The 23,896-nt window shown below is 42.2% G+C and overlaps 1 protein-coding gene and 1 long non-coding RNA gene across 7 annotated transcripts in view; one reads left to right on the forward strand and one right to left on the reverse strand.

The window, feature by feature from the left end:
- The window catches only part of Tmtc2 (transmembrane O-mannosyltransferase targeting cadherins 2), a 414,906-nt gene that overhangs the window by 233,739 nt on the left and 157,271 nt on the right, over window positions 1–23,896 (reverse strand). For all 4 annotated transcript variants that reach the window (NM_001171177.2, XM_039078704.2, XM_039078703.2 and 1 more), the window contains exon 2: window positions 10,122–10,692. In NM_001171177.2, coding sequence (NP_001164648.2) covers window positions 10,122–10,692 — 571 coding nt within the window. The remainder of the gene's footprint in view (window positions 1–10,121; window positions 10,693–23,896) is intronic.
- On the forward strand, window positions 10,373–19,870 carry LOC134479680 (uncharacterized). Of its 3 annotated transcripts, XR_010053284.1 has the most exons (3): window positions 10,373–10,511; window positions 18,316–18,873; window positions 19,645–19,870. It is a non-coding gene; the product is annotated as an uncharacterized LOC134479680 (long non-coding RNA). The 3 variants fall into 3 exon arrangements; XR_010053286.1 differs by having other exon boundaries at window positions 18,316–19,870; XR_010053285.1 differs by lacking the exon at window positions 18,316–18,873 and having other exon boundaries at window positions 10,374–10,511.

Raw genomic sequence — 23,896 nt, forward strand, 5'->3', positions numbered from 1 at the left:
TTTTCTCATTAGGAGTGTAGAACAACATGCCAAGTACTGCTCAGTGAAAAGTAAACTAATAGTAGTGGTCAGAAAATAAATGCTTTTCTAATGCTGAAGAATGAGGCATATGCTACTATAGGACACTCATGGAATAAATGGAAACCTCGACTCCTGAGTCTAATTCTCACTCTCGTTGGACAGATGCCCTTCCTTGAGTTTGGAAGAAAAAAAAAAAAAAAAAAAAAAAAGCCCGTGGGCCGAATGGGAGTTGTTCGTCCTAGACTCCTGTTGATTACGCAAAGTTCACATGCATGAGGAAACCATAAAGTGCTTTCCGACACTCGGGGAACCGCAGCATGTGTTAAAATGCCCTACAACCTCACACACACTAGGGGTTAAACTCCTCTCCTTACTCATTTTCCTTTGTAAATGCCAGGGATTCTATCGCCCAAATGGATGCTCCGTGTTCCCCTAGTGAGTTTCCCTCTGTGTAGTGCTCACACTGAGCCCTCCTCTGTGACTCACTTCTTCAACCTGAAATGCTCACTTCTAACTACTTCAAGTATTTCCTTTCTGGGAGTTTGTTGTTGTTGTTGTTGTTGTTTTGGTTTGGTTTGGTTTGGTTTGGTTTGGTTTGGTTTGGGTTAGTAAGCAACTTATTCTTCTTCTATATCCCCTTAGCACTTTCAATGTTTTACATACACCACCACCACTTTGTAGCCCAAATTTCAGCTTACATTCACATACACTACTTCTCGCTACACACTACCACCCTTCCCAAGTCCTTAAATGCAGACTCTCTCGGAGCATCTTTGTATTCGAACATTGTCAACCATACTGCCTGGCAGACAGATGGAATTCTCTCTCATAAGTAATTTGTGCATATAGTCTGTCCCCAGGATTAAACCTTAATGGAGGCATTAGAGCAGGTTGCAAGGGGAGTCACTTCCCAAATTGAAATGACTCTCAACCTGACTCTAAGTGGCATCCGGAATACAGAATCATTTTACGTCAGGTCAGCAAAGGAGCGCCCCCCACCTCCCCCCACAGGAATGAAAGTCTTAATCTTTGACTTTGTGGATTGTAAACTGTTTCTGAACCTTGACTTTATTTGTAGTATTATCTGGTTAGCGCTGCTGGCAGCTGTTAGAGTTTTAGAGCACCACGGGTCATGAATATTAAGTACAACAACAAGTATACTGGGATCAAATCCAAACTCATCTGTAAGTACATGGCAAATAGCCCTACCTCTTCAATAAGGCTATGAAGCACTGTGGCTAGAATCACGTATCATGCTATATCTTGATTCTCACAAAGCCACGATGCAAGGGAAAGAAAGGTGTAATTTGGAGTAGTACTTTGTGTAGATGCTGGCCGAGAAAAACCAAACACAACCATGACATCCTATGCCATTTATTACAACTGAGATGAGAGTCACAACAAAAGTCACAACCTAGTAGTGTAGATACAAAAGCACGTGGAGCCTCAATGTGCAAATGCCTACAGGTTAGGCACGACGTCAGGGTTTGTACTCTGCTATACACAAAATGATGGTCAGGTGTGCAGGACAGCATTGAAGATATATAGCAATCAGGCGATGGTAAACCCAGATCCTTTAATGGAATGTAAACGCTCACCTTTGGGGATCTTTCACACAATTAATGTTAAAAGCCTGGCAAAGAGGGGGGATAATTAGATTTACTCTCATCATAGATCTGAAGCGAAGCTATAACTAAGACAAAGATAAACTTCACACAGTGTGGACGACCTCTATAATAAGCATGCTCTTTGGCATTAAAATAATACTTATATCTAAAAATGACTCATTTTTCAAATGTCAGTACTTTCCATTTCTCCACATAATAGCTGAGCCTTTTATTGTGTTTACAGGAAATGAAGACACAGATTTAATTTTAGAGATAATGCTCATTTGGGGAACAACTATTGCAAACAAAACTAGACGTGTGCCCTAGGGCTGATTTGATGAAGCACTATACCAAATAAAGCAAGTTGTTGGAGGAAAGGGTTTATTCGGATTAAACTTCTGGGTTGTTGTCCATCACGCTAGGAAGACAGGACGTGAACTCAAACAAAACAGGAACCTAGAGGGCAGGATCTGATGCAGAGGTCTTGAAGGGGTGTTGCTTTCTGGCTTGTTCATCTTGGCTTGCTCAGGCTGTTTCTGCAGGACCATCTTCCTAGGGATGACCCCACCCACAATGGCCTGGTCCTTGCCCCATCCATGACTAACTAAGAAAGTGCTAAGAGCTCTGCAGACTTGCCTACATCCCTGTCTAATGGAGACGATTTCTCAAATGGGGCTTCCTCCTATTAGATGCCTCTAGCCTGTGGAAAGCTGACATAAAATCAGCCAGCCCAACAGGTTTTAAGAAATTCTTTAAAGGGGCTGGGGATTTAGCTCAGTGGTAGAGCGCTTACCTAGGAAGCGCAAGGTCCTGGGTTCGGTCCCCAGCTCCGGGAAAAAAAAAAAAAAAAGAACAAAAAAAAAAAAAAAAAGAAATTCTTTAAAAAGCAACCCAGTTGGTCTCATATTCCCAATCCGTCTCCGACTATTATTAGAATTCCTACATTAAGGCTTGATTCCATGCCCCTTTCACATCTTCTTTTTATGTTTTCCACCTGTAACTGAGTGAGGAGGGAACTAATGATGACACAAAGAATGTTTCCACATTAAACTAGCTCACAGACCCTAAGTAAGCCCGGAAACCGACTCTGAGCAGGTTGATGCTGATAAGGGAAAGGTGGCTTTTGCTGACTTTATTAATCTATTAGCGTTATGGGAGGCTCTAAAAAAATAGTGGGCAGATAAAAAGTGTAGTATTTCTTTGCATGGTCAGTTAAAGCATATGTCAAGGTCCTTTTTCCTTTATTTTTAACCACATAAAACTAAGCAAGTGACAGTAACACTAGGAAGGCTAAAATAGCCAATTACTGAGAGGTCAAGAAAAAAAATATTTTTTTCCGACATGCATGGCTTATTCTAGACCTACCAATGTAGGCATGGAATCCTCACTCTGTAAAAGTGAGTGCATAATGCAAATTCAACTTGCCATCTCAGCAAATGCTTTAAAAGGTAAGGCTTGCATACGAATCCCATAATTAGCTGAGGACCTACTATGTGCCAGATATTGCACAAGAGGACAGGGATAAAACAGCAGGTTCATAAAATAGAACCTCACGGCTGACAACTAAGAATAATTTTTGTTCAAATATATTTATGGAAGTTTTATATTTAATAGCTTCTAACAACTGTTTCTAACTACTGAATAAATTATAGTTTGTCAGTATTCAACCATACTATTTCATAAATCCCATTAGTTCTTTCAGTAAGCATTTGTTAAATAATTTAAATGCCTTTACATTTTTAGCGCAGTAAGAACAGTGCCTGGCAGGTAGAAATATTAGGTATTTGTTAAACACTAAGTATCTAGTATATGCCAAGTGCTTGCACACTTATATGTGATATATGCTTTGCACAACTGCAAAAGCCACATATATAATATGGTCAAGAATCTTGTTCATGGGCTGGAGAGATGGGTCAGCGGTTAAGAGCACTGACTGCTCTTCCAAAGGTCCTGAGTTCAATTCCCAGAAACCACATGGTGGCTCACAACCATCTGTATTGGGATCTGATGCCCTCTTCTGGTGTGTCTGAAGATAGTTACAGTGTAGACATATAAATGAAGTAAATAAATCTTTAAAAAAAAAAATCTTGTTCTGGAATCAAATTGACCAATCTCAGCTAGCTCAAAGATTTCTCTTTGACTCAGACGGCAATTTTATCTTACTCGCTAGGAAGTGAGTTTGTATATGGTGTTTGTGTCTGCATATATGTGCACCTTGAGGCCAGAGGACAACCGCGGGAGGCGTTTTTCAGGAGTGCTCTACACCAGTCCTGAGAAAGGATCTCTTCAAATCCCAGAGCTTGCCAGGTGAGCTAGGCTGGGTCACCACAAGAATCCACTTTTCCCTGCCCAGCCTGCACTAGGAATGTAAGTATAAGTCACCATGGCCAGCTTCTTAAAGGGGAACTCTTCAGGTTGAACTCACACCCTCAGCACTTTGACAACTGAGCCTCCTCCGAGGCCTAACATTGGCTTTTAGATTAGTATACAAGTATACATATATTTGTGTGTGTGTGTGTGTGTGTGTGTGTGTGTGTGTATTAAATGTAACATTAGATGTCACAGAAAAGATTTAAGATTTCTTTCTTCTACACATACAAAAAAATAAAAGCTTAAGCTCTAACAAACAGAAACTGGAGTTTTCTTTTTCTGCAATAACAAAATATCGAAGGCACAGAGAAGTAACACTTGTAGAACATGACACTGAATTGACCTGGTAGACATTTGAGTTTGGGGGACAGAAAAGGATCTAGATGTGAATTACAGAAAAGAACCCATAGAGTTTGTGGGTTCAAACAGTCTCAAGCTTTACAAAGACAGCCCTTTTCAGATTTGAGTATTTGCCTAATGTGTACTATAGAACTGAACGTGTAGTCATGTTTGATGCTTTAATAGGGCAAAGACATGTATGTCATGGGGCAAACCACATGGCTTTGAGGCAGAGTTACTTGATAATACATGAAAATGATTATTTTTCTGGATGAAAAGGATCTCACAGTCATACTGTGTGGCCCATGGGCTCTATGCTCTTCAGGACAGTTAATGTTCATGTCCAATATAAAATTACAAACTTAATATTTTCTTTTTCTAACTCGATTGCATGCTCCTAGAACATGATTTCTGTAGATAGCAACACTCTCTTTCCATGTCAGAAAATTGGGCAGTGCCTTTCTTCAAAAGAGGCTCTTCTCAGAAACATAGAAATCTATGTATCTCAAGGTTATAATTTTCCATAGCCATCTTATGCAATCTATGGGCATAGCTCACATCCGTGACAAAGCTCACAGTCAGAAGACTCTAGTTGAAAGTACATACTTCGTCTGCATACTCCAGCTCGAGTGGATTCCTAACATCACATACCATTGAACACAGCCGGAGCCTTAAGGATAGAGATCAACAATCTCTACCAATGTTTCTTATTTCTCTGCAGCTGATGTATTAGATGCCTTCTAAAATTGGGCATCCAGCTCACACAGAACACCTCAACGTTTCTACAACTCCCCTAGGGAGCTGAAGCTGTCTCACCAACCCGAGAAGGAAACTCACCAAGGAGCAAGCTCAAGGCCACTCATCCCCTTGTGAGCAAAGATCCTGTATCAAGTCCCCTTTACTGTGCCGTCACCTGACTTTGCACTTCTTTGTTCATCCTCTGCCTTTTGCTACAGTGAAAAGGCTGCTGGACAGTCCTGAAGCTCAGTATTCTAATGCCAATGTCATCATTTTCTAGTGACAGAAGAACCAGTCTGCCTCCATTTTTGGCCTCAAAGCCATCTTGTAGTAGAGAGAAACTAGTTCCTCCCCTGTTTACTGTTAACTCACTGTGTCTCAAAGATTGGGCTATGCCCCACCTGGAACTCTGATATTTCCCTGATCTAAAATGGCAACTGTGGCTTTGTTTCAAAGAGCTGTTTCTATCCATTGTACAACACCATCTTGGTTTCTAAAGGTCCTATGACCTCCTATGACTATCGGGTTATGATTTGCTTGGTATGTCTACCTTGGCATGCCCCATCTCTCACCATGTCTTTGTTTCCAGAGACCATATAGGACTAAGTTGCTATGTTCGGCTCTAATAATCTCATCTCTTCTGCCCACCAAATCTTCCATTTGGAAACCCTTTACCCTGAGCTGTAAAAACCTTGTCTTCCTCAAAGGGAACGCTGAACACTCAAACCCCACCTTAGTGGGAGGCAGCCCATAGACACAAATCAGAAGGCTTGCTTTAATTAATTGTTTGCTTTAATTAGTTTGGCCATGATGATTTGGGTCTGTGTTACTTCTCCTGCCATCTTTGAGATTAACAGTGACCTCCACCTCTGCTGAAAATACTCGGGCATGATAAAATTATCTCCCTTCTTCCTTGTAAACATAAAGAATCCATTATCCCAAGGTCAGTAGCTCAAAAGCTAATGATGTCAGAAGGAGTTTAGAAAGAGAGAATTAAAATAAAATAGTATGAGCAGATAAAGGGTCAAGCTGCCTCCACCACTCCCACTGCTGATGGTTGGCCTAGAGGAGGTGGTTGCCCGCAGTCCTGGTAAACATCATCAAGGAGGAGCCCTGGAATAAACCATGTGTCTGCAAATACTGATCTGCAGCGAGGTGGAGCGTTGGGAAGTGGGGAGTCTAGACACTAATTACCTTAGCTCTGGCTATCTTTAGCCTCCTGAATCGACCTCCTCCAGATAGAAATTAACATCCTCTGTCTAATAGACAAAAAACTTTTGGAATCTATTAAGAGACCACTAGTTCCCACCCACCCAAAAACTAAGAATGTCACCAGACATCCTCTGAAACCATAGAGCAGAGTCTCCCATCTTGCTGTAGCCCACCTCAGGTGTCTCCATCAACCTATTAACAAGGTGCCTTGAATTAACAAAAGTGTCTTGATTTATGGATTCCCTTATTTTGTCAATGATTACATTTCAAGAAGCTGCTTTCACATTGGAACTCTGAATCTGGTGTAACTTAAAATCTGTGTTCACAGGGCACTGCCATTCAAATTTGGCTTCAGAATAGACTCTATTTATGCCTTTGAGGTAGGAGTGCTCTCTCTCTCTCTCTCTCTCTCTCTCTCTCTCTCTCTCTCTCTCTCTCTCAGTATGTGTGTGTGTACAGTATATATTTCAGAACAACCCAGAACCCTGCACCATCAAAACTATAAAGCTCTCTCCCAAAACATGGGGACACTCTCTGAGGAAGTCCTCTGGAAGAGGCTTTTCAGTTCTCTTAAGCAACAGTTACATAACATGAGGCTGACAGAAGAAGCACAGAAAGCTCAGATGAATTTTAATGTTACAAAAACAAATAATTTTCTATATACATCACAATTATTGTCTAAAATATTCTTAAAGTAAGGAGTTTAATAGTAAATAACCCAGCCCTTGAAAATATGCTAGGAAAACTGAAAATTTTTCTAAAGAGAACGTCAAGCATCTTTAAAGGTGGTCCTGAATTAAAATACTAAAATAATGAGCTAGAGAAAAGGAAACTGTGCATAAGTAAAAACTCAGTGCTTACAGGCTATCAACGGGAGATCCAAAACCTGCAGAACCTGTGTCCCCATAAAGACAAGAATCAGGAAGTGCCTTGTTCTTTTAGAATTGCAGAACAGTTTGATATTGTTGATGACATCATACAGGTGGATTTGTAATAATTAAAGGGGATTTGAAATTGAAAGCCATACTTTGTTTTCTGGCATCAAACTCTAGGCAGAATTTTCTTTAAAGTGACAAAATTTAAATGAAATCACAAAGGAACTTCATTAAGCCTTAATTCTTGAGTTCTAAGTGAGAAGGCTATCGTCCCTTCTGGGTACAATAAAAGCAGGGATCACACACACACACTGCATACTGAGTATATTTTTTAAGATGACAGCTAATAAATAAGAACTGGGCTGAGGAGATGGCTCACTGGTTAAAGGCATTTGCTGTTAAATCAGCAAGACAGGAACTTGGGTCCCAATTACCTCTGTAACACCAGCTCTAGGAGATCCTACACCCTCTTCTGGCTTCCATAAGCTCAAAGGATGAGTACCACAAAGATACATACACCTTCATTCATAAAATCAAAATCTTAAATAATGATAATAATAAAATGTTTTAGTTTTTTCCCATCCACGTTTTCCTTACAATTCAATTTTAAGCAAAGGGAAACTTGGGAGAGGGAAAAATAGGCAAAACAAGAAAGACCTGTCATTTTCTTTGTGTCTACAACCATAGCCTACAGCTTGTTGGGTGTGGTTGAGTGGGTTTCTACTCCCAGCTGCTCCAGAGGCTGAGGTGGAGGATCGGCTGGGCCCACTCAAGGCCTTGCAGGGCAATACAAGAAGACTCTTATTTCAACCAATCTATGTTACTTCTTTTTCTTTTTTTTTTTAAATTTTCCTTCCTCAGTCCTTCCTTCCCCATCCCACCTCTTTCCTTTTCTCCTTCGTTCTTTTATCCGATTAATTTATTTATTCACATTACATCTGCACCTCATTCTCCTCCCAATTCCTCCTCACATGATCCCTCACCATCCTTTAACCCCCTCCCCCACCTCCATATCAACTCTGGCACCTCAAGTCACTGCAGGACTAGGTATAGCCACTCTCACTGAGGTCAGACAAGACAGTCCAGTTTAGGGAAACAGGATCCACAAGCAGGCAACAGAGTCAGGGTAAGCCCCAGCTTCAGCTACTGGGGAACCAGCATGAAACCAAATACCACATCTGGTCTGCTACATATGTTCAGGGATCATTAGTCAATTTTATAAATGCCCTCTCTTATGTCCAAAAGAAATGTGGTGACACGCCTAAAACGACTGACATTTCTATACCATAGCACAGAGTATTTAATCTTTTCCAAACCAAAGGTCAGTTCTGGGTAAAGAGATAGGAAGGCAGGCAGTTTCTCAAGGTGCCCTTGCCCCTGAGACTGTTCATTATGAGCTGCACATAGTGTCTTAGAGTATGGCCCTTGATCCTCAATGTAAGGGTTGCTACAGGCTCTGCAGGAGAGAAAGGTATCCGGATGCACAGCAGTTAAAATTACTTCCGATTTACATGGAGAAAACTGGGGTGCTTCTGACACCACTCGCCTGTGTTGCACGACTAGTGTTGGACCTCGTGAATCCGCGGGAGCCTTGTTCACCGTATACAACATACTCATTTCATCTCATGCAAAGAAATGACGCCTGAGATGTTACCACTCAAATCTGAGACGACTGCTGGGACTTCGATGTGCTCACCACATGTACTAAGATTTATTGCTCTTTCAAAAGTATAACAACAGATTCCAAAAAATAAAAAAAAAAAACACGAAAATTTTCCTACATCGTTCTTCAGTGCATAGACACCTTAGGCTACCTTTGAACAGTACTGGGTTAGAATATTTGATTTTGAAATCTGTTGTTTGAGCTGCTGTGTGGAATTTCATTAGAAAAATGTTGTGAGAATTACACGAGTTTGTAACAACGTGCATACTGGCATTAAACCTATGTCTGGGCTAAGTAGGTATGTAACTTAGAGTCCTTAACATTTGACAATGAACTCAACTTATCAAACAGATCTGAAAAAAACCCGGAAGACTTTCCTGTGTCCTGTCGTGTTTAATATTTAGCCATGACTTAACACTGTGTGTGAAAATAGACTAGCACAGCCATCTCATTCCTCTGCAAGTTCTATTGGCTCAAATAAATGGTGAGTTAACTGCATGCTGAAGAACTGTTAGTAAATAAATTTATTTATAGTTCATTATGAGTGAATGTTGGATAGATAAAAGTACTTATATACCTCTGTTATGCCAGAAAAAAAAAAAATGCTTGGTCTCTTTAAGGAAAAGGTGATCCGGAAAGTACTCCTCAACCTTGGAACAATGTTATATTTAAAATCACCACGAATGTTATCCCTGGAAGTCAAGGTCTTAATTGGCCTGAGGGTAAAGCTTAGAATAACCACTCCGTGTTTTGCCTCTTCTGTTCTTACACATTGTAAAACAAAGGGAAGGGGACCATGAGTGACTGTTTAAACATCTGTCTTCCCAATACCACCGAGAGGGATGTTTTCAAAAGTCAGGAATGGTCCTATTAACAAACAACACAGGGTTTCCCCTCCACAGATGCCAGCCTCTAGCTGAGTCATCAGCTGTGTTATTTTTACTAATATGCATCACAGTCAAATACTGGATCATATTAAATTTGGCAAAAAGGTAGAAAAAAAAGAGAGAGAGAACTGAATCCAGTCAAGATGTGTGCAACTTTACAAGGCAAAATTACTATCTTGCCAGCTTAAGAATCACAGATAGACATTCAGAAATAAAATAAGCAGTGATGATAAAATACCAAACCTGGTTTGGTAGAGAAAGGTCAAAAACATGTGCTCTACCCAAGGGAAGACAAAGTTTTAAATTCTGCTTGAAGAAGGACAAATCTGTCTTTTTCTTTAATGGCAGCAAAGGATCAAACACATAGAGGACTCAATAATGAAATGCTACAGAAGTCACGACCACTTACTTTGTAAATGGTAGGAAGAATCTGCCTCATCTTCAGCCTGTGGAAGACAAAGACGTCATAAACGGCTGAAACTGCGAGGACGGTCACTCCTTGCTCCTTCCACAGCATGCTGCATCCAGCGCACAGTCCTGTCCCCAGGAACCAGCCCCAAGTTCTGGCTGAGTAGCCTCTTGTAGAACAGTGCTTGGTGTAGCAGAGCAAGGACAGGAGGAAAAAGAGACTGGCGCCCACGTCTGCCCGGCCCACGATGCCCGCCACTGCCTCCGTGTGAATGGGGTGCGAGGCAAACATCAAGCCCGCCATGAAAGTCCAGTATCCGTCCCCAAGCAGGGCCTTGGAGAAGCGTGTGAAGAGGCCGGTGACGGCCGCGTGCAACAGGACATTGACAAGGTGATAACTCCAGGGATTCAGCCCTCCGATGGCATGATTCAGTCGAAAAGAAAGAGTGCAGAGCGGCCGGTAGGATTTGTGGCTACCACTGTGGGTTAGAAGAGTCCCCCAGAAATCATTATAGAAAATGTGGGTCCAGGGGGTTTCTGGCAGCAGGTCCTGATTAGTCTTGATAGCACGGCTGAAAAACAAAATAAATTAAAAGTGAAATAAAATTAAAGCAACACAACAAAAAAGGAAACATGTTGATGAGACACTGTCTTCCTCAAAGCCTGCCATTACAGACTTTGTGGTAGAATTTCCAGTACACAGAGCCTGAACCCAGATCATCCCCTTAATCCCTGCTAAAGGGACAGAAAAGGCTGCTTTGCCATCCTAAGAAGGTTGTCCCTTGAGAGACACAGTCTTTGGAGAACAAGTGAAAATACAAATGTTTTATCACTTTTCAGCCTCCTGGGGCAGCTTCCAAGGAATAGGTCTGAAGCCCTTGCACAACTCTGGTTTTAAACACAGCCTTCGAATTACCCAAGATACAATTCCCAGACCACATGAAGCTCAAGAAGATGGACGACCAAAGTGCGGTTGGCTCAGTCCTTCTTAAAAGGGGGAACAAAACTATTCATAGGAGGAGATACAGAGACAAAGTTTGGAGCAGAGACTGAAGGAATGGCCATTCAGAGGCTGCCCTACCTGGGGATCCAGCCCATATACATACAGCCACCAAACCCAGACAATATTGCTGATGCTAAGAAGTGCATGCTGACAGGAGCCTGATATAGCTCTCTCCTGAGATGCTCAGCCAGAGCGTGACAAATACAGAGGCAAATGCTAGCAGCAAACCATTGAACTGAGAACAGGGTCCCATCGGAGGACTTAGAGAAAGGACTGAAGGAACTGAAGGGGCTCACACCCCATAAGAACAACAATACCAACCAACCAGAGCTCCCAGGAACTAAAGCACCAACCACAGAGTACACATGGACAAACCGTGGCTCCAGCTGCATATGTAGCAGAGGATGGCCTTGTTGGGCACCAATCGGAAGAGAAGCCCTTGGTCCTGCCAAGGCTGGAACCCCCAGTGTAGGGGAATGTTAGGTTGAGGAGGGGATAAGGGGAGGTGGTTTGGGAGGGGGAACACCCTTATTGAAGAAGAGGAGGGGGATGAGATAGGGGACTTCTGGAGGGGAAACGGGGAAAGGGAATAACATTTGAAATGTAAATAAAAAATATCCAATAAAAATAAATAAATAAACACAGCCTTTAGGCTCCTGGTTGACAGCTGCGTGAAACTGCAATTCAAAGATGGCCTGGGTACTGCTCCCCTCTGGGATGCATCCAGATCCAGCATCGGTACCTCCTAAGAAGAGATAAGTACCAGGCCCTTAGAGGAGTGCTCCTCATATCCACACACCACCTGAGTACCAGAGTAAAAGATGGCTCTGATGGAGGAAGAAGACACGGGAGAAAGCAGAGATCCCATACAATGATATGGTCACCAATGGTGTCCTTGCTGCTGGCCTGTGAATCACAAAGAAGATGTGGCAAAGAGAGCCGGAAGGATGAGGTGAGACGGCTCTCCCCCTGTCTACCGTTATTTACACTACAGCCTTTCCCCTTTCTACACTTTCACAGGCATTGCTATCGCTGTGAAAGTCCTAAGGATGCTGCACTGCCACCTGACTCGAATGCATTCCCAGGGTTCTATGCTTCCTACTTCCATATAAATGCCGAGAAGCAAGGACCTACTCTTTACTAGATACTTACTGTCCATCATACACACGGGTTCCCTTGGCTGCAACTTCTCATTTAAACATCAGAACAACGCTGACCAAACATTGCTATTATCTGATACCTAACTATCATCCTCTCTCGGGTGGATGAGAAAGATAAACTAACAACTGGTTCAGAGCCATGCCGTGTTTGGAATAGTAACGTGAGAGTACCCTAGTTTGTGTTTTTACAATTCTGAGTTTTTCAAGATGTAATCCATACACCACTGGGGACATTTGAGTAGCTATGAAAATATAAAATTGTTAATGATTATCTTTGCTTTAGTGTCTACTTGAAAGACCATGTAGTTATTTCGTCAGTGGGAGATTTCAGCAATCCTCGTTCAGAATGACCCTGATGAAATGTTCAATGTAATATCAGGACAAATATTAAATAATCAAATGTGGTAGGTAAAAACCATGAAGGAGAAGGGAATCTTCCAAGAAAGGGGAAACAGAATATAATGTTACAAAGGGAAAACAGGAAATTAGAATAGGAGGGTTCAATGGAGAGAGGTATAGGAGGATAGGTCAGAGAAGGCGACCATCAAGACTCTTTAGCCTCACAACCTGACGGTCAAATCCAGTTGCTAAAGATACGTACTTCTATCATCAAACATGGAGAAATAGAGCCAGTGCTCAACTAGAAGCTTTGCTCCTACTGACCATCATTCATACCACTGGAAGGTACTTTACATGCTATTGAAGGAGAAAAATAATCACCATCAATGTCACCCAGTTACAAACCCTGAGAGCTACAATAGTTTCTTACCTATAAGGTACTGGTTCTGTATTGGAAGAAATGTTTAGAAATAACCAACCACATTTTCCTTGGACTTATGGCCTGATTCTAAAGATACAACCCATACCTGATTCTCGTTATTAATGATGCCAATAACCTTAGACTATGTCAAGCCAGACAGAATTCTAGCCAGAGAAAGCGATATAGGCACAGTCAAGAAGTAATTTTCAACTCAGTGATACCGGGAGAGAAAAAAAATGAATTTTCTTCAGTGGAATGGCACTGTTTATATCAACCCGAATCCAAGGCAGGCCTCATGTTCATGACTAGCTATTCAACACAAGATATGCCATGATCTCCCTCTCACACTTCCTCTCCCTCTCCCTTCTCCCATCTCTTTTCTCCCCTCCCTCCTCCTCTGTGTGTGTGTGTGTGTGTGTGTGTCTTTGTTTCATTTTTCTTTTGATTTATGTTAAGAGATCAAAAAACATGAAATTGGGTGGGCAGTGGAAAGAATCAGGAGCAAGAATATGATCAAAATATATTATAAAATTGCTCTAAATTTTCAAAATTGTATGAAATAATCAATAGCCCTAAGAGGGTAGAATTCCTATGTTGAAGATGGCACATAAGTGATTCTGTTTAGGAAATTCCTCTTCTGTGCTATTATAGTTCCCAGTCAAAAAAGATATATCTGGATTCTTTTGTACTCCTGGGGTATCTACTCTCCCATCAGAATACGAGAGACCCCTGGGTTAAAAGGCAGGAGGGCAAAGCTCCAAAACTGAAAACTTCTCAACTAGTCTAGCACTGTGACTGCTTGGGCGTTTTAGAAGGATCAAAGTAAAGTCCTTAAAAACAAAACAAAAACAGACACCTTCATCATAAAGACTGAAGACTAGTAAACCACTGAATTCTTAAATCAGGCATATGTGGATTTTAGAATTGACAGTAGCTATAAGCTATTGGTAGTTATCTATTATAGTGTAGATATATATCGCTATGCTAGTTCTTTATGTAAATTAATGTATATGTATAAAATATTAATAATGTAAATTTATGAAATATTAATGTTTCTAGATGCTCAGTACAAAGACTGATCTCTTAAAATTTTGTCTTAATACAAATTTGTCTTTTACAATAGAAAAAGTTTCAGAGGCAGATGCTCGTGGCCAACGATTGGACTGAAAACGGGGTCCCTAATGGAGGAGTTAGAGAAAGGATTGAAGGAGCTGAAGGGGTTTGCAGCCCCATAGGAAGAAACAACAATATCAGCCAACCAGACCCCCCAGAGCTCCCAGAGACTAAACCACCAACCAAACCACATGGAGGGACCCATGGCTCCAGCCACATATGTAGCAGAGGATGGCCTTGTCAGGCATCAAAGGGAGGAGAGGCCCTTGGTCCTGTGAAGGCTCGATGCCTCAGTGTAGGGGAATGCCAGGGCAGGGAGGCTGGAGGGAGTTGATGTTGGGGGGAGTACCTTCCTAGAAGCAAGGGGAGGTAGGATGGGATAGGGGGTTTCTGGAGAGGAAACTGGGAAAGGGGATAACATTTGAAATGTAAATACAATATCCAATAAAAGGGAAAAAAGTAAAAAGTTTCATGCTTTCCCCAAATATAAGTTTTTTTCTCATTCATCGTAATAGAATGTTTGGGGCTGGGAATATGTTTCTCCCTCTCTCTCTCATGTGACCAACTTTGATCTATCCCTTCCAGAAGCCATCGTTTTATTTTTTTTAATTTTATTTATTTACATTCCAGCATTGTTCCTCCTCCCAGTCCCTCTCCCACAGTTCCTCATCCCACTCCTACTCCCCCCTTGCATCCAAGACCTCCCCACTGCCTGGGGTCTAAAGACTCTTGAGGATAAGGCACATCTTCTCCCACTGAGGCCGGACAAGGCAGACCTCTGCTATACATGTGCCAGGGCCATGGATGCTGCCTTCCAGAAAGCATCTTTTTTTTTTTCTTTTTTTTTTCAGAGCTGGGGACCGAACCCAGGGCCTTGTGCTTGCTAGGCAAGCGCTCTACCACTGAGCTAAATCCCCAACCCCCCAGAAAGCATCTTAAAGCTAGAAGTTTAACCTCCCCTCTCCTGGGCACCTCCTGTTACATAGGAACTACCACTGAGTTGCAATAGACACCACAGCCCAGAACAAAAGTTGCATACAACCAGCGAATGTGATCAGAGGATCAGAGAACAATGACCTGCTGTCCTGGTAGATGCTAGCTCTGAGGTAACTGTCCTGTTTCTCTAAGACTACCTTGCTAGTCCTCCTAAGGCACGATTCTGGGAGTGTTAACTAGTAGCAGCAGCTGAGCCCAGACACAGCAAATCCCTTTGTTAATGGAAGGCCGACGACACCACAGTTGTTTGATTTTCCATTTTGATTTTTCAAGTCTCCGTGTATCGACTGTATATGAAATGAATTTCCATATAAATTGGCTTTTAAAATATTAGAAACAGATGTTTTTTTTTTCTGGATCCATTAAATTAAAACACCCTGCTATGACATTCATCAGGAGTCTAACCCAGAAGTAATTGCTTAAGACTGGATGGGTTATAATTAAAATTTAAAAGAAATATGAAAAACTGACATACTGCCAAACAGTGTTGTCAGAGAGCAGATTTCAAGTAATTCAGAATGAAGCTTGACTGGGTCATGCTAGACATTAACCGCGACAGTGACGTGTATATCCCTAGTATCAATGCAGAACCACTGAAGTGTCTATGTGAGAGCCTCAGAGCTCAGGGCAAAGCATCTTGGAGTGGGGGAGGGGTCTTATTAATACAGCCAGAAAAGCGAGGAAATACATTATTTAAGGCAATGCTTCGCCCTTGCAATGGACAGTCTAAGAAGGGTGGAAAATGGTCTTCCCTGACCCAATTAGTCTAAGATGTTTGAGCAACTCTGTAAAAGCTTTCTGAGATAAAAAGAGTGAAGCAACCTGAAAAAATCTGCTCAAAGCAGCTGGAATTTCTTAACAGGATAGCAGGAAACCTGGTAACCTGCAGCCAGCAGCCATAAACTACGTCTGCCCCTCACCAAATGAGAATTTCAGAACAAGGGACAAGATTAGGAAGTCCTAGGCTTTCACAGGGGAAAAACTCTGAAGCACATCAACCAATCTTTAAGGAAAAGAAATTAAAGGGCAAACAGTGGTCCTAAAGCAAAACAGAAGTACCAGGACATACCTCGCCTCTGTGTAGAACACACTAGATTACGGGATGCACCTGCATGATGAAGACGTGTGCTATCAGCCTAAGCAGGACTCTTCTTTACCCAATGAAATGTATTACAAAAAGATCACAGAATATTATACAATTGCAGTGGACTTTAATATATACGTCACGTCACACCTGCGACACCACTCAGTACTGCATCCAGGAAGACAGACCAAAGGGGCCTTAATAGAATCTGATTGATCTTCTGCCAGGAGGAGGAGTAGTCATTTGACACTAAGCAAAATAGAGTTTGATCCATTTGCATTTTCTCCTATGAGTCCAAAATAGAAACGGTGAAAACGACTTCTGCTATTTCACAGCTAATGAAACACCTTAACACCAAACAGAATTACATGCTGGTCTGACGCTGCCTGCAGGAGCTGGTATCAGAAAATGCAGAATGATATTAACGAATCCGAAAACTTTCCATATCTGAGCAGGGTAGGGGGTGGGGCATTGGGGGTCAGAGTAGCAGAGGTGGGAGAGAAGCACTTGTAGGCAGCATTTCTTTGAAGCAGAAAGATCCAGTCTCTCCAGGTAGCACAGAGATCTTAATCTGCTTCTGGTTTTGGTAATTTGTTACCCTGTTTTTGCTGTTGACAAAGGCCAGCAGTGCTATAAATCTGACAGATGGTGTACCTCACCTGTTGTTGAGTACAGGTTCACGCCGATATTTCTCCCACCTGCTGACCTTTTCCATGGCAAGCACCCTCACAAGTGGTGCCCATTAGTCCTTCAGAGCAGAATGATGTTCCAGCCCGCAAAAGTAGAATGCCCTGCCTCTGCTGTGTGTTGAAATGTACGGAAAGGCCAAGCACTGAAGCAGGGAGAGTAGAAAAACAACTTTGTAATAGATTAAAATCTGCTGTGCAAGAGAAGGAAGGAAGGAAGGAAGGAAGGAAGGAAGGAAGGAAGGAAGGAAGGAAGGAAGGAAGGAAGGAAGGGAGGGAGGGAGGGAGGAAGGAAGGAAGGAAGAGAGGGAGGGAGGGAGGAAGGAAGGAAGGAAGGAAGGAAGGAAGGAAGGAAGGAAGGCCTTTTGTTAACTCACCACGTTTCAGCAATATGATAAAAGATGTATTTATGCTGAAATAAGACGGCCTAAGAAAATGGTTCTCAGGATGCATCTCAGTGGCAGACCCTATGTGTAGCACCCAGGATTCCCGGATGGAGAGGAAAGAGTGGGAGAAAGGAGAGGAGTACGGACAGGAAACATGTTCTGGATCCAACTGCACACACACTGACTGAAAGGGCAGCATGGTGTACCCTTGCCTCTCAATGCCTTGGCATTCTCTTTTGTAAGCTAAAGATATCTGGAATTGCCTTGTCGGATGCCCATGAGAAATAAACCCAATGTACACTCCTATGTGCAGCACGTGTTACATGACATACGTGCAAATGACATGTGTACATTTGCCCCAAAGTGTATGTGTAAAGGATATTCTCGTGGCACAAGTATGGGGAATACAACATACGTACAACTGTGCATACATATATATTTATATATATACATATATATATATGTATACACACACACACACACACGCACATACATCTGTGTAAGTTGTTGTCATGGTGACCACCCCCCAACACTAACCCCAAACCACTAATGCTAGTATCCATGCAAACAATGTTACTTTCAACCCTTACTAGAGTTTATAGTTGTCAGACTATGAGAATCAAAATTGTACTTCAGCTCCTTTCGGCTGTAAGTTGGTGAGATGCCTCAGAAGGTAAAAAACAAATGTGCTTGATGCATACACCTGACTACCTGAATTAGATCCCAGGATCCCATGGTAGAAGACAAGAACCCGCCTCCCAAATGTTGGACTCTGGCCTACACAAACACACCACGACATTCAAAGGTAACTCATATGTAGATCATGTAGCCACAAATACAGTAAGAGTATTGAGGTCAGAGGGCAATTTTGGGAAGTTGCCCCCCCCACTTGGCGCCTTGTTTCTGAGACAGGGTCTCTCTTACTACTGCTTGGTTGGGGAGGCTGGTTTGTGCTTTTCCCTTGCATATGCCAACGGGATTCTCCTGCCTTTGCTTCTGTTTCCCAGATGAACACTGGCATCACAGAAGCAAGCTACAGAAGCCTCAGGGATCAAACTCAGGTCATCAGGCTTTTACCCCCGAGCCATTGCTCCTGAATACTGCCCATACCTACCTATATGGAAGGATGAGTAATGGAGTCCTCACTTCTCTATGGATACAAAGTACCTTTACTTCCTGATGACGTACACTTTGCGGGGAAGAACAACCCTTCTCAGCAAGGGCCAAGCAAGGAGCACATCAAGCAGTGTCACTTCAGTGGATAACAGAGACACTTGCTGGGTTTGCAGACCCAGCCCTGCTGAGCTAGGGGCCTTGTTATTGCCTTTAGAAAACAGCTCCTACTTACTCTCAGCTCGTACAGATTAGGACAAGGCTGCCCTCAGGACCCAAGGAAAAGTCTTGGAACCCTGTCCCTCAGTGCACTACAGCTCTTCATCTCCATCCCTGGCCACACAACTGAATGAATGGAGAGCCACACGATCGAAGTCAACACAGTGCCAATAATCCACTGAGAACGGCTATCGTATTTTGAGAATGAGATGAAATCCTGGCATTGTTTGGAGGTGGGATCTGTCTGAGAATAAGGCCAACTTATGTTATCAGAAACCAGAGCAAACAGGGAAAGGGACCCTTTTGGGTAAAGTTGGAACCAGCTGTGCCCAAAGCCAACAGATGCCGCTTCCTCCGAGAGACGTTAGTCTCTCTCACACACGCAATCAACAGTGCTACACCGCATAGCATTCGTTATTTACTTCCCCTATAACAGCACGATTGCTCTTTCCCTGCCTTCTATTTGCTGAGACTGCATCCACACACACTTTTCCTACAAACCATCTCCATCTTACACAGTCCCCACGTTCAATGCTATCGTCACTTCATCACTGAACTGGAGGTTGCACATGAGGGCCCCTTCTCTCTTTGCCTCTTCATCTCTTCCTTAAAATTGTTTAAGGATATTTTGAAGCTTTCCACCACATCTGAAAATCCCTTGAATCCACCTTTTCTATCTTTTCTAAAATCCTTATTCAGGCTTCCATTATTTTTAGCGTGTGCTACTCAGCATGCTTACTAGACTTGCCTAGCCATTTGGATCCTCCCTTCGTTAGTCTATAGGTCCCCTCAGGGACACAATTATGTCCCTTTCTTTCCGTGGCCAATATATCCTAGCCATGCAATAAACATTGCTAAAGGGAACTCAATAGCTATGCCTGCTGTCTGCCTTCTCACTTTGATCCATTATGTATGCTAGGAGCTAAAAACGTTCCAGAAATATAACTTGAATTCCACCTTCACTCTCTAGAAATCCCTTATCGTGCCCTTTTCCTTTTCATTAGAAAGAAAGACAAAGAAAGGAAGAAAGAAAGAAAGGAAGAAAGGAAGGAAGAAAGGAAGAAAGAAAGAAAGAAAGAAAGAAAGAAAGAAAGAAGGGAAGAAGGAAAGAAAGAAAGAAAGGAAGGAAGGAAGGAAGGAAATCCCGTTACAGCCAGCATTCACAACCTCCTAGGTCAATCTCTTACTATTTCTACATAGACATCCCAATGTCAATCAATGTCCCCAGCATGCTTTCATTGGCTCAAACCATTTGTCTCCTGGGCCACAGGACTGTTTTTCCTCCAATTATTACATCTTTCCACTATAGCATACTAATTTGGAAACTACATGAAAAGGACTTCATGGTTACTGTGTCTCACTGAATTTGCATTTGGCTTTGGGTACTAATGCATTCCCATTAATAATACTGACTTCCTAGGACAAGGACCAAGGATCTGAAACGGGATGGTATATAAGATGTGTTTCAGAAGGAACAAGTAGGAGAGGGAGGGAGGGAGGGGGAGAAAGAGAGAGAGAGAGAGAGAGAGAGAGAGAGAGAGAGGTGTGTGTGTGTGTGTATGTGTGTGTGGAGTGGCACATGGGTGTGTTTAATATTCCCTTTTCAATTCCCAATAGAACATCATCACCCAATTAAAAAGACTGATTCTGTCAAAGAAAGTATTCACCTGCTTGGTTATTCATCGAGCTGTTCATGGGGTAGGTACTGTCAAATGCAGAACAGATAGAACGCTGTGCAAGATAGTCAAAAATTCCAGACCTAGAGTAATATTCAGCCTAACAGAGGAAGTAAATAAACATACACAGAATTTCACAGCAGAGTGTGACAAATGCTCTTTTAATAAAAAATATACTCACAACATAAAACCTAAAACAAACCCACGTCATTTCAGAAAGTCAGAAACTTGCAAGTGGAATGGAAGCCTGCAGTCCTGTCAGGAGATCGATGAGGCAGTGGCTCAAGCTTGGGGACACGTTTCCAGAACTAGAGTCAGAATTTCCAAAGCACAGAGAAGTATGGTGACTTTGAAGAGGCAGCAGGAAGGAAGAATGGGACAGCAGAAGTAACTGCCATGACCTCTTCTGGGTGCCACTCCCACCAGTGACCCCAGTAATCTTTATGTGTGGTTCACTTTCCTTCTTGAAACAAATCCTTATCTCCCCCACCCCACAACATACTGCCAACGCATCAGAAACAAGAGAACACAACTCATTCACTTCTGCAGACCCAACATACAGTAGGTATCTAAGACATATCTGATAAACTAAATTCTAATTAGAGATGACGAATATGAAAAGCTCCATTCACCTCTTTAGAAAATTTCTAAATTGTTTTAAGTGTGTGGGGAATCATCGCTTTCATCTAAAAGTAGTTCACTCACTCTGAGCACTAACCCCTGCTCACACAACGATAATTAACCGTGAAAAACCACCAGGCTAATTGGCTTTACCTAAATGTCTTTGGCACGCATTTGCCACTTAACCTATAATCCCTTCATTAAAGTCCCTCTTTAGGGATAAGCCATTATATTTTAGAAAGCTCCAGTTAATATGCAAATACTTGACTAATAGGGTAGGGGACTGAGGAAAAAATACTATAACATCTTGATCCTGTCTCGGTTTGAGGATAAGTGATGGATTTCAAGAATCCAACAGAGTAAGGGCATTTTGTAGGAAAGCACTCTACTGCTTGGGCAGGGATGTCTGAAGGTCCAGGGACAATGAGAGGCACTAGAATCGGGTGCCATTTATCATTACACCAGGAACTGCTGGCTCGTTTGCTTCTTGATCTCCTCCAACTAGACTGTAAACCTGTCAAGGTCAGGAAATGATAACTTCATAAGCAACTCCCACTTAATAAATTCTCACCATCGCGCTGTCTGGGGGAAAGGTCACGAGATGTGAGAAAGAGCCTGTTTCACAGTTAAAGACGAAAGGCTGGAGTGGGAAAGGCACAAAGTGTATGTTTGCTGACCACTAAGGTAGACCTTGCAACCAAAGGAGTACTTTTTTTAGCAAATTCCTCCTCCGTTTGTTTGAGAGCTTCTTCCCATATGCAATGAAAGAGCATTCGTGAGCCGAAAGTAAACAGCAAATCCACTCCTACCCCAACTTGCAATCCTCCAACATTTCCAGAATTGGAAATCCATTTAAAGATGTTTCAGGCTGTGTCTGAATCTAAACCCAAATTATTAGAGGTTACCCTCCCAGAGCTAAGGCGACTCTGTCCTCACCCCGAAACTGCTTCCTCTGCACCCTTTCTTCTCACAGGGTGAGACTCCCGCCTAAACGCTTTTGAAGAATCCTAAATTCTCTGGATAAAATAATGTGGCCGATTCAAATTTTCTACAGTAGGTTTCTAAAAGGTTCTAACTGTCCCTGAAAAGAATTAATTCCTGCAACAGAAAGCTGATCATGGAAGTTGAAACTGTCTCTAAATGATATTTACATGGAAACTATTTAGCAAGAATAAAGTAAAAGCTAACAGCAGGAAGATATCAGGAATACTGTACTCCAGAAGTTCAAGTCCACTGATTAAAAAACTCAGCTCAAATACTATCTCCTGAACATCTTGAAATTTTACTACTGCTTTGAAACTTATATGACCGAAAATGTTTCCTATTCATTTACTTGGTCACTATATGCACATGACACCTTCCTAATTTATCAAGAGACGGTATCTAATTTATCCAGAGACCAGTGTCTCTTTTTCAGTATTCTAAACTGATTCTGCCACTACTAAAAGCTTAAAAAGTATACCCTGCTAATTTTCCTGAAACTGATAGCTGCTTTAAAGAGGCACATTGGAATGCTCTCATTATTAAATCAAGTAAAAGAATCATTTCAGCATTCAAGTTTATAGGCATCGTGAATTTGTCAGTAGAGTTTCATATGCACAAAATAGGAGAGGCCAGGCATGTGGTGCCCACCTGTAAACGCATGTGAAAAGCTTTGGCAAACATCACAAGTCATGAGTCCAGCCTGGACTGCCTGTCCTTCTGTTGCCCAGGCTAGCCTGGAACACATTACCCTCCCAGTTCGTCCTACTAAGTAGCCAGGTTTACAGGTGACGTGGCATGAGTGGTGATAAACAGTTTAGAGTTTATTTCTTTGGTTTTACAAAACATAGTTTCCATTACAAATGGCTTTTGAGTATTTGTGATATATTGCAATAATTAAAAAAACAAGTGTGACTCAACACGTATAATTTTTCAAACTTCTTAGTAGTCTAGTTGGACATGACAGCACAAGTTTACCCCACCGTTCCGACTGCTGAGGCAAAGATATCACAAGCTAAAGGCTGCAAATGATATTCTGTCTCCAAAAGAACGTGTGTCTGTTGGGGGGGGTTGTCTGTAGGAGTTCAGGGGAGCTGTTTAACTACCTACTTGATATTTACTGGAATCTAAGAGAGAATATAAGTGTAACCGAGAGATTCCAACATCTCTGTTTTGAGCACAGTCTTGGTCCATGAGCTCCTGAAGAGGACAGGAAGGTTGTCTTTGCACACGAGATTTTAGGCACCCAACTATACTCTGAACAAGCATGCATGGACTGCTGAGGACAAGCCCTGTCACTTACAGTCCTTACTCTGTACATATTACAGTACCACTCATTTTCAGAATAGATAGATGAAGATAATGGCGAATGTCGCAATCTGCCAAGGATAATATCACTTCTTTTAAAGAGTCACATCCTTGAGGAGTGTTCCTGGTCCCCCACGGCCCAGGTAAAGAGGAAAAATGCCTACTGGCTAGGGTCAGGATCAAGAGTCTCCCACCATCAACCTAGCCAGATCATGAAAACGAGGAACAGTTACCGAAGGGAAAAGCTAAACGGACTTTTAAAAGGCCGGGTCACCAACAGGAAGCTGTTCGCGTTAAACTATCCAGATGTTCCGCTTATCTTTGTGCTTTCTGTCTTTTCTGAAGTGAGTCTTAACCCAGCCACCTTTTCTTTACCCTTGCTTCTCCTTCAGCCAAAAAATAAGAATAGCCAAGAAGTCGATTGAGCCAAGTGTCTGCAGTGAGCCTTCACATTTTTACATTTTAAATTCCCCAAATGTTGCCAATGTATCCTCACTGGTATTCAACTGACGGCATCGTTTTGTGTTTATATCACTTTACACCTTACAAAATGTGCTCGAGTTCAACACTGCAGCACCAACCGTGGCTCCGAGTCAGTGAAGACAGACAGCCTTGAAGGTGAGAACTGAAGAGTCTCGCCTGAGACTCAGTTCTGCAAAGATCAGGTCTG

Source organism: Rattus norvegicus, chromosome 7, assembly GCF_036323735.1.
Source record: "Rattus norvegicus strain BN/NHsdMcwi chromosome 7, GRCr8, whole genome shotgun sequence".
Taxonomy (NCBI): Eukaryota; Metazoa; Chordata; class Mammalia; order Rodentia; family Muridae; genus Rattus; species Rattus norvegicus.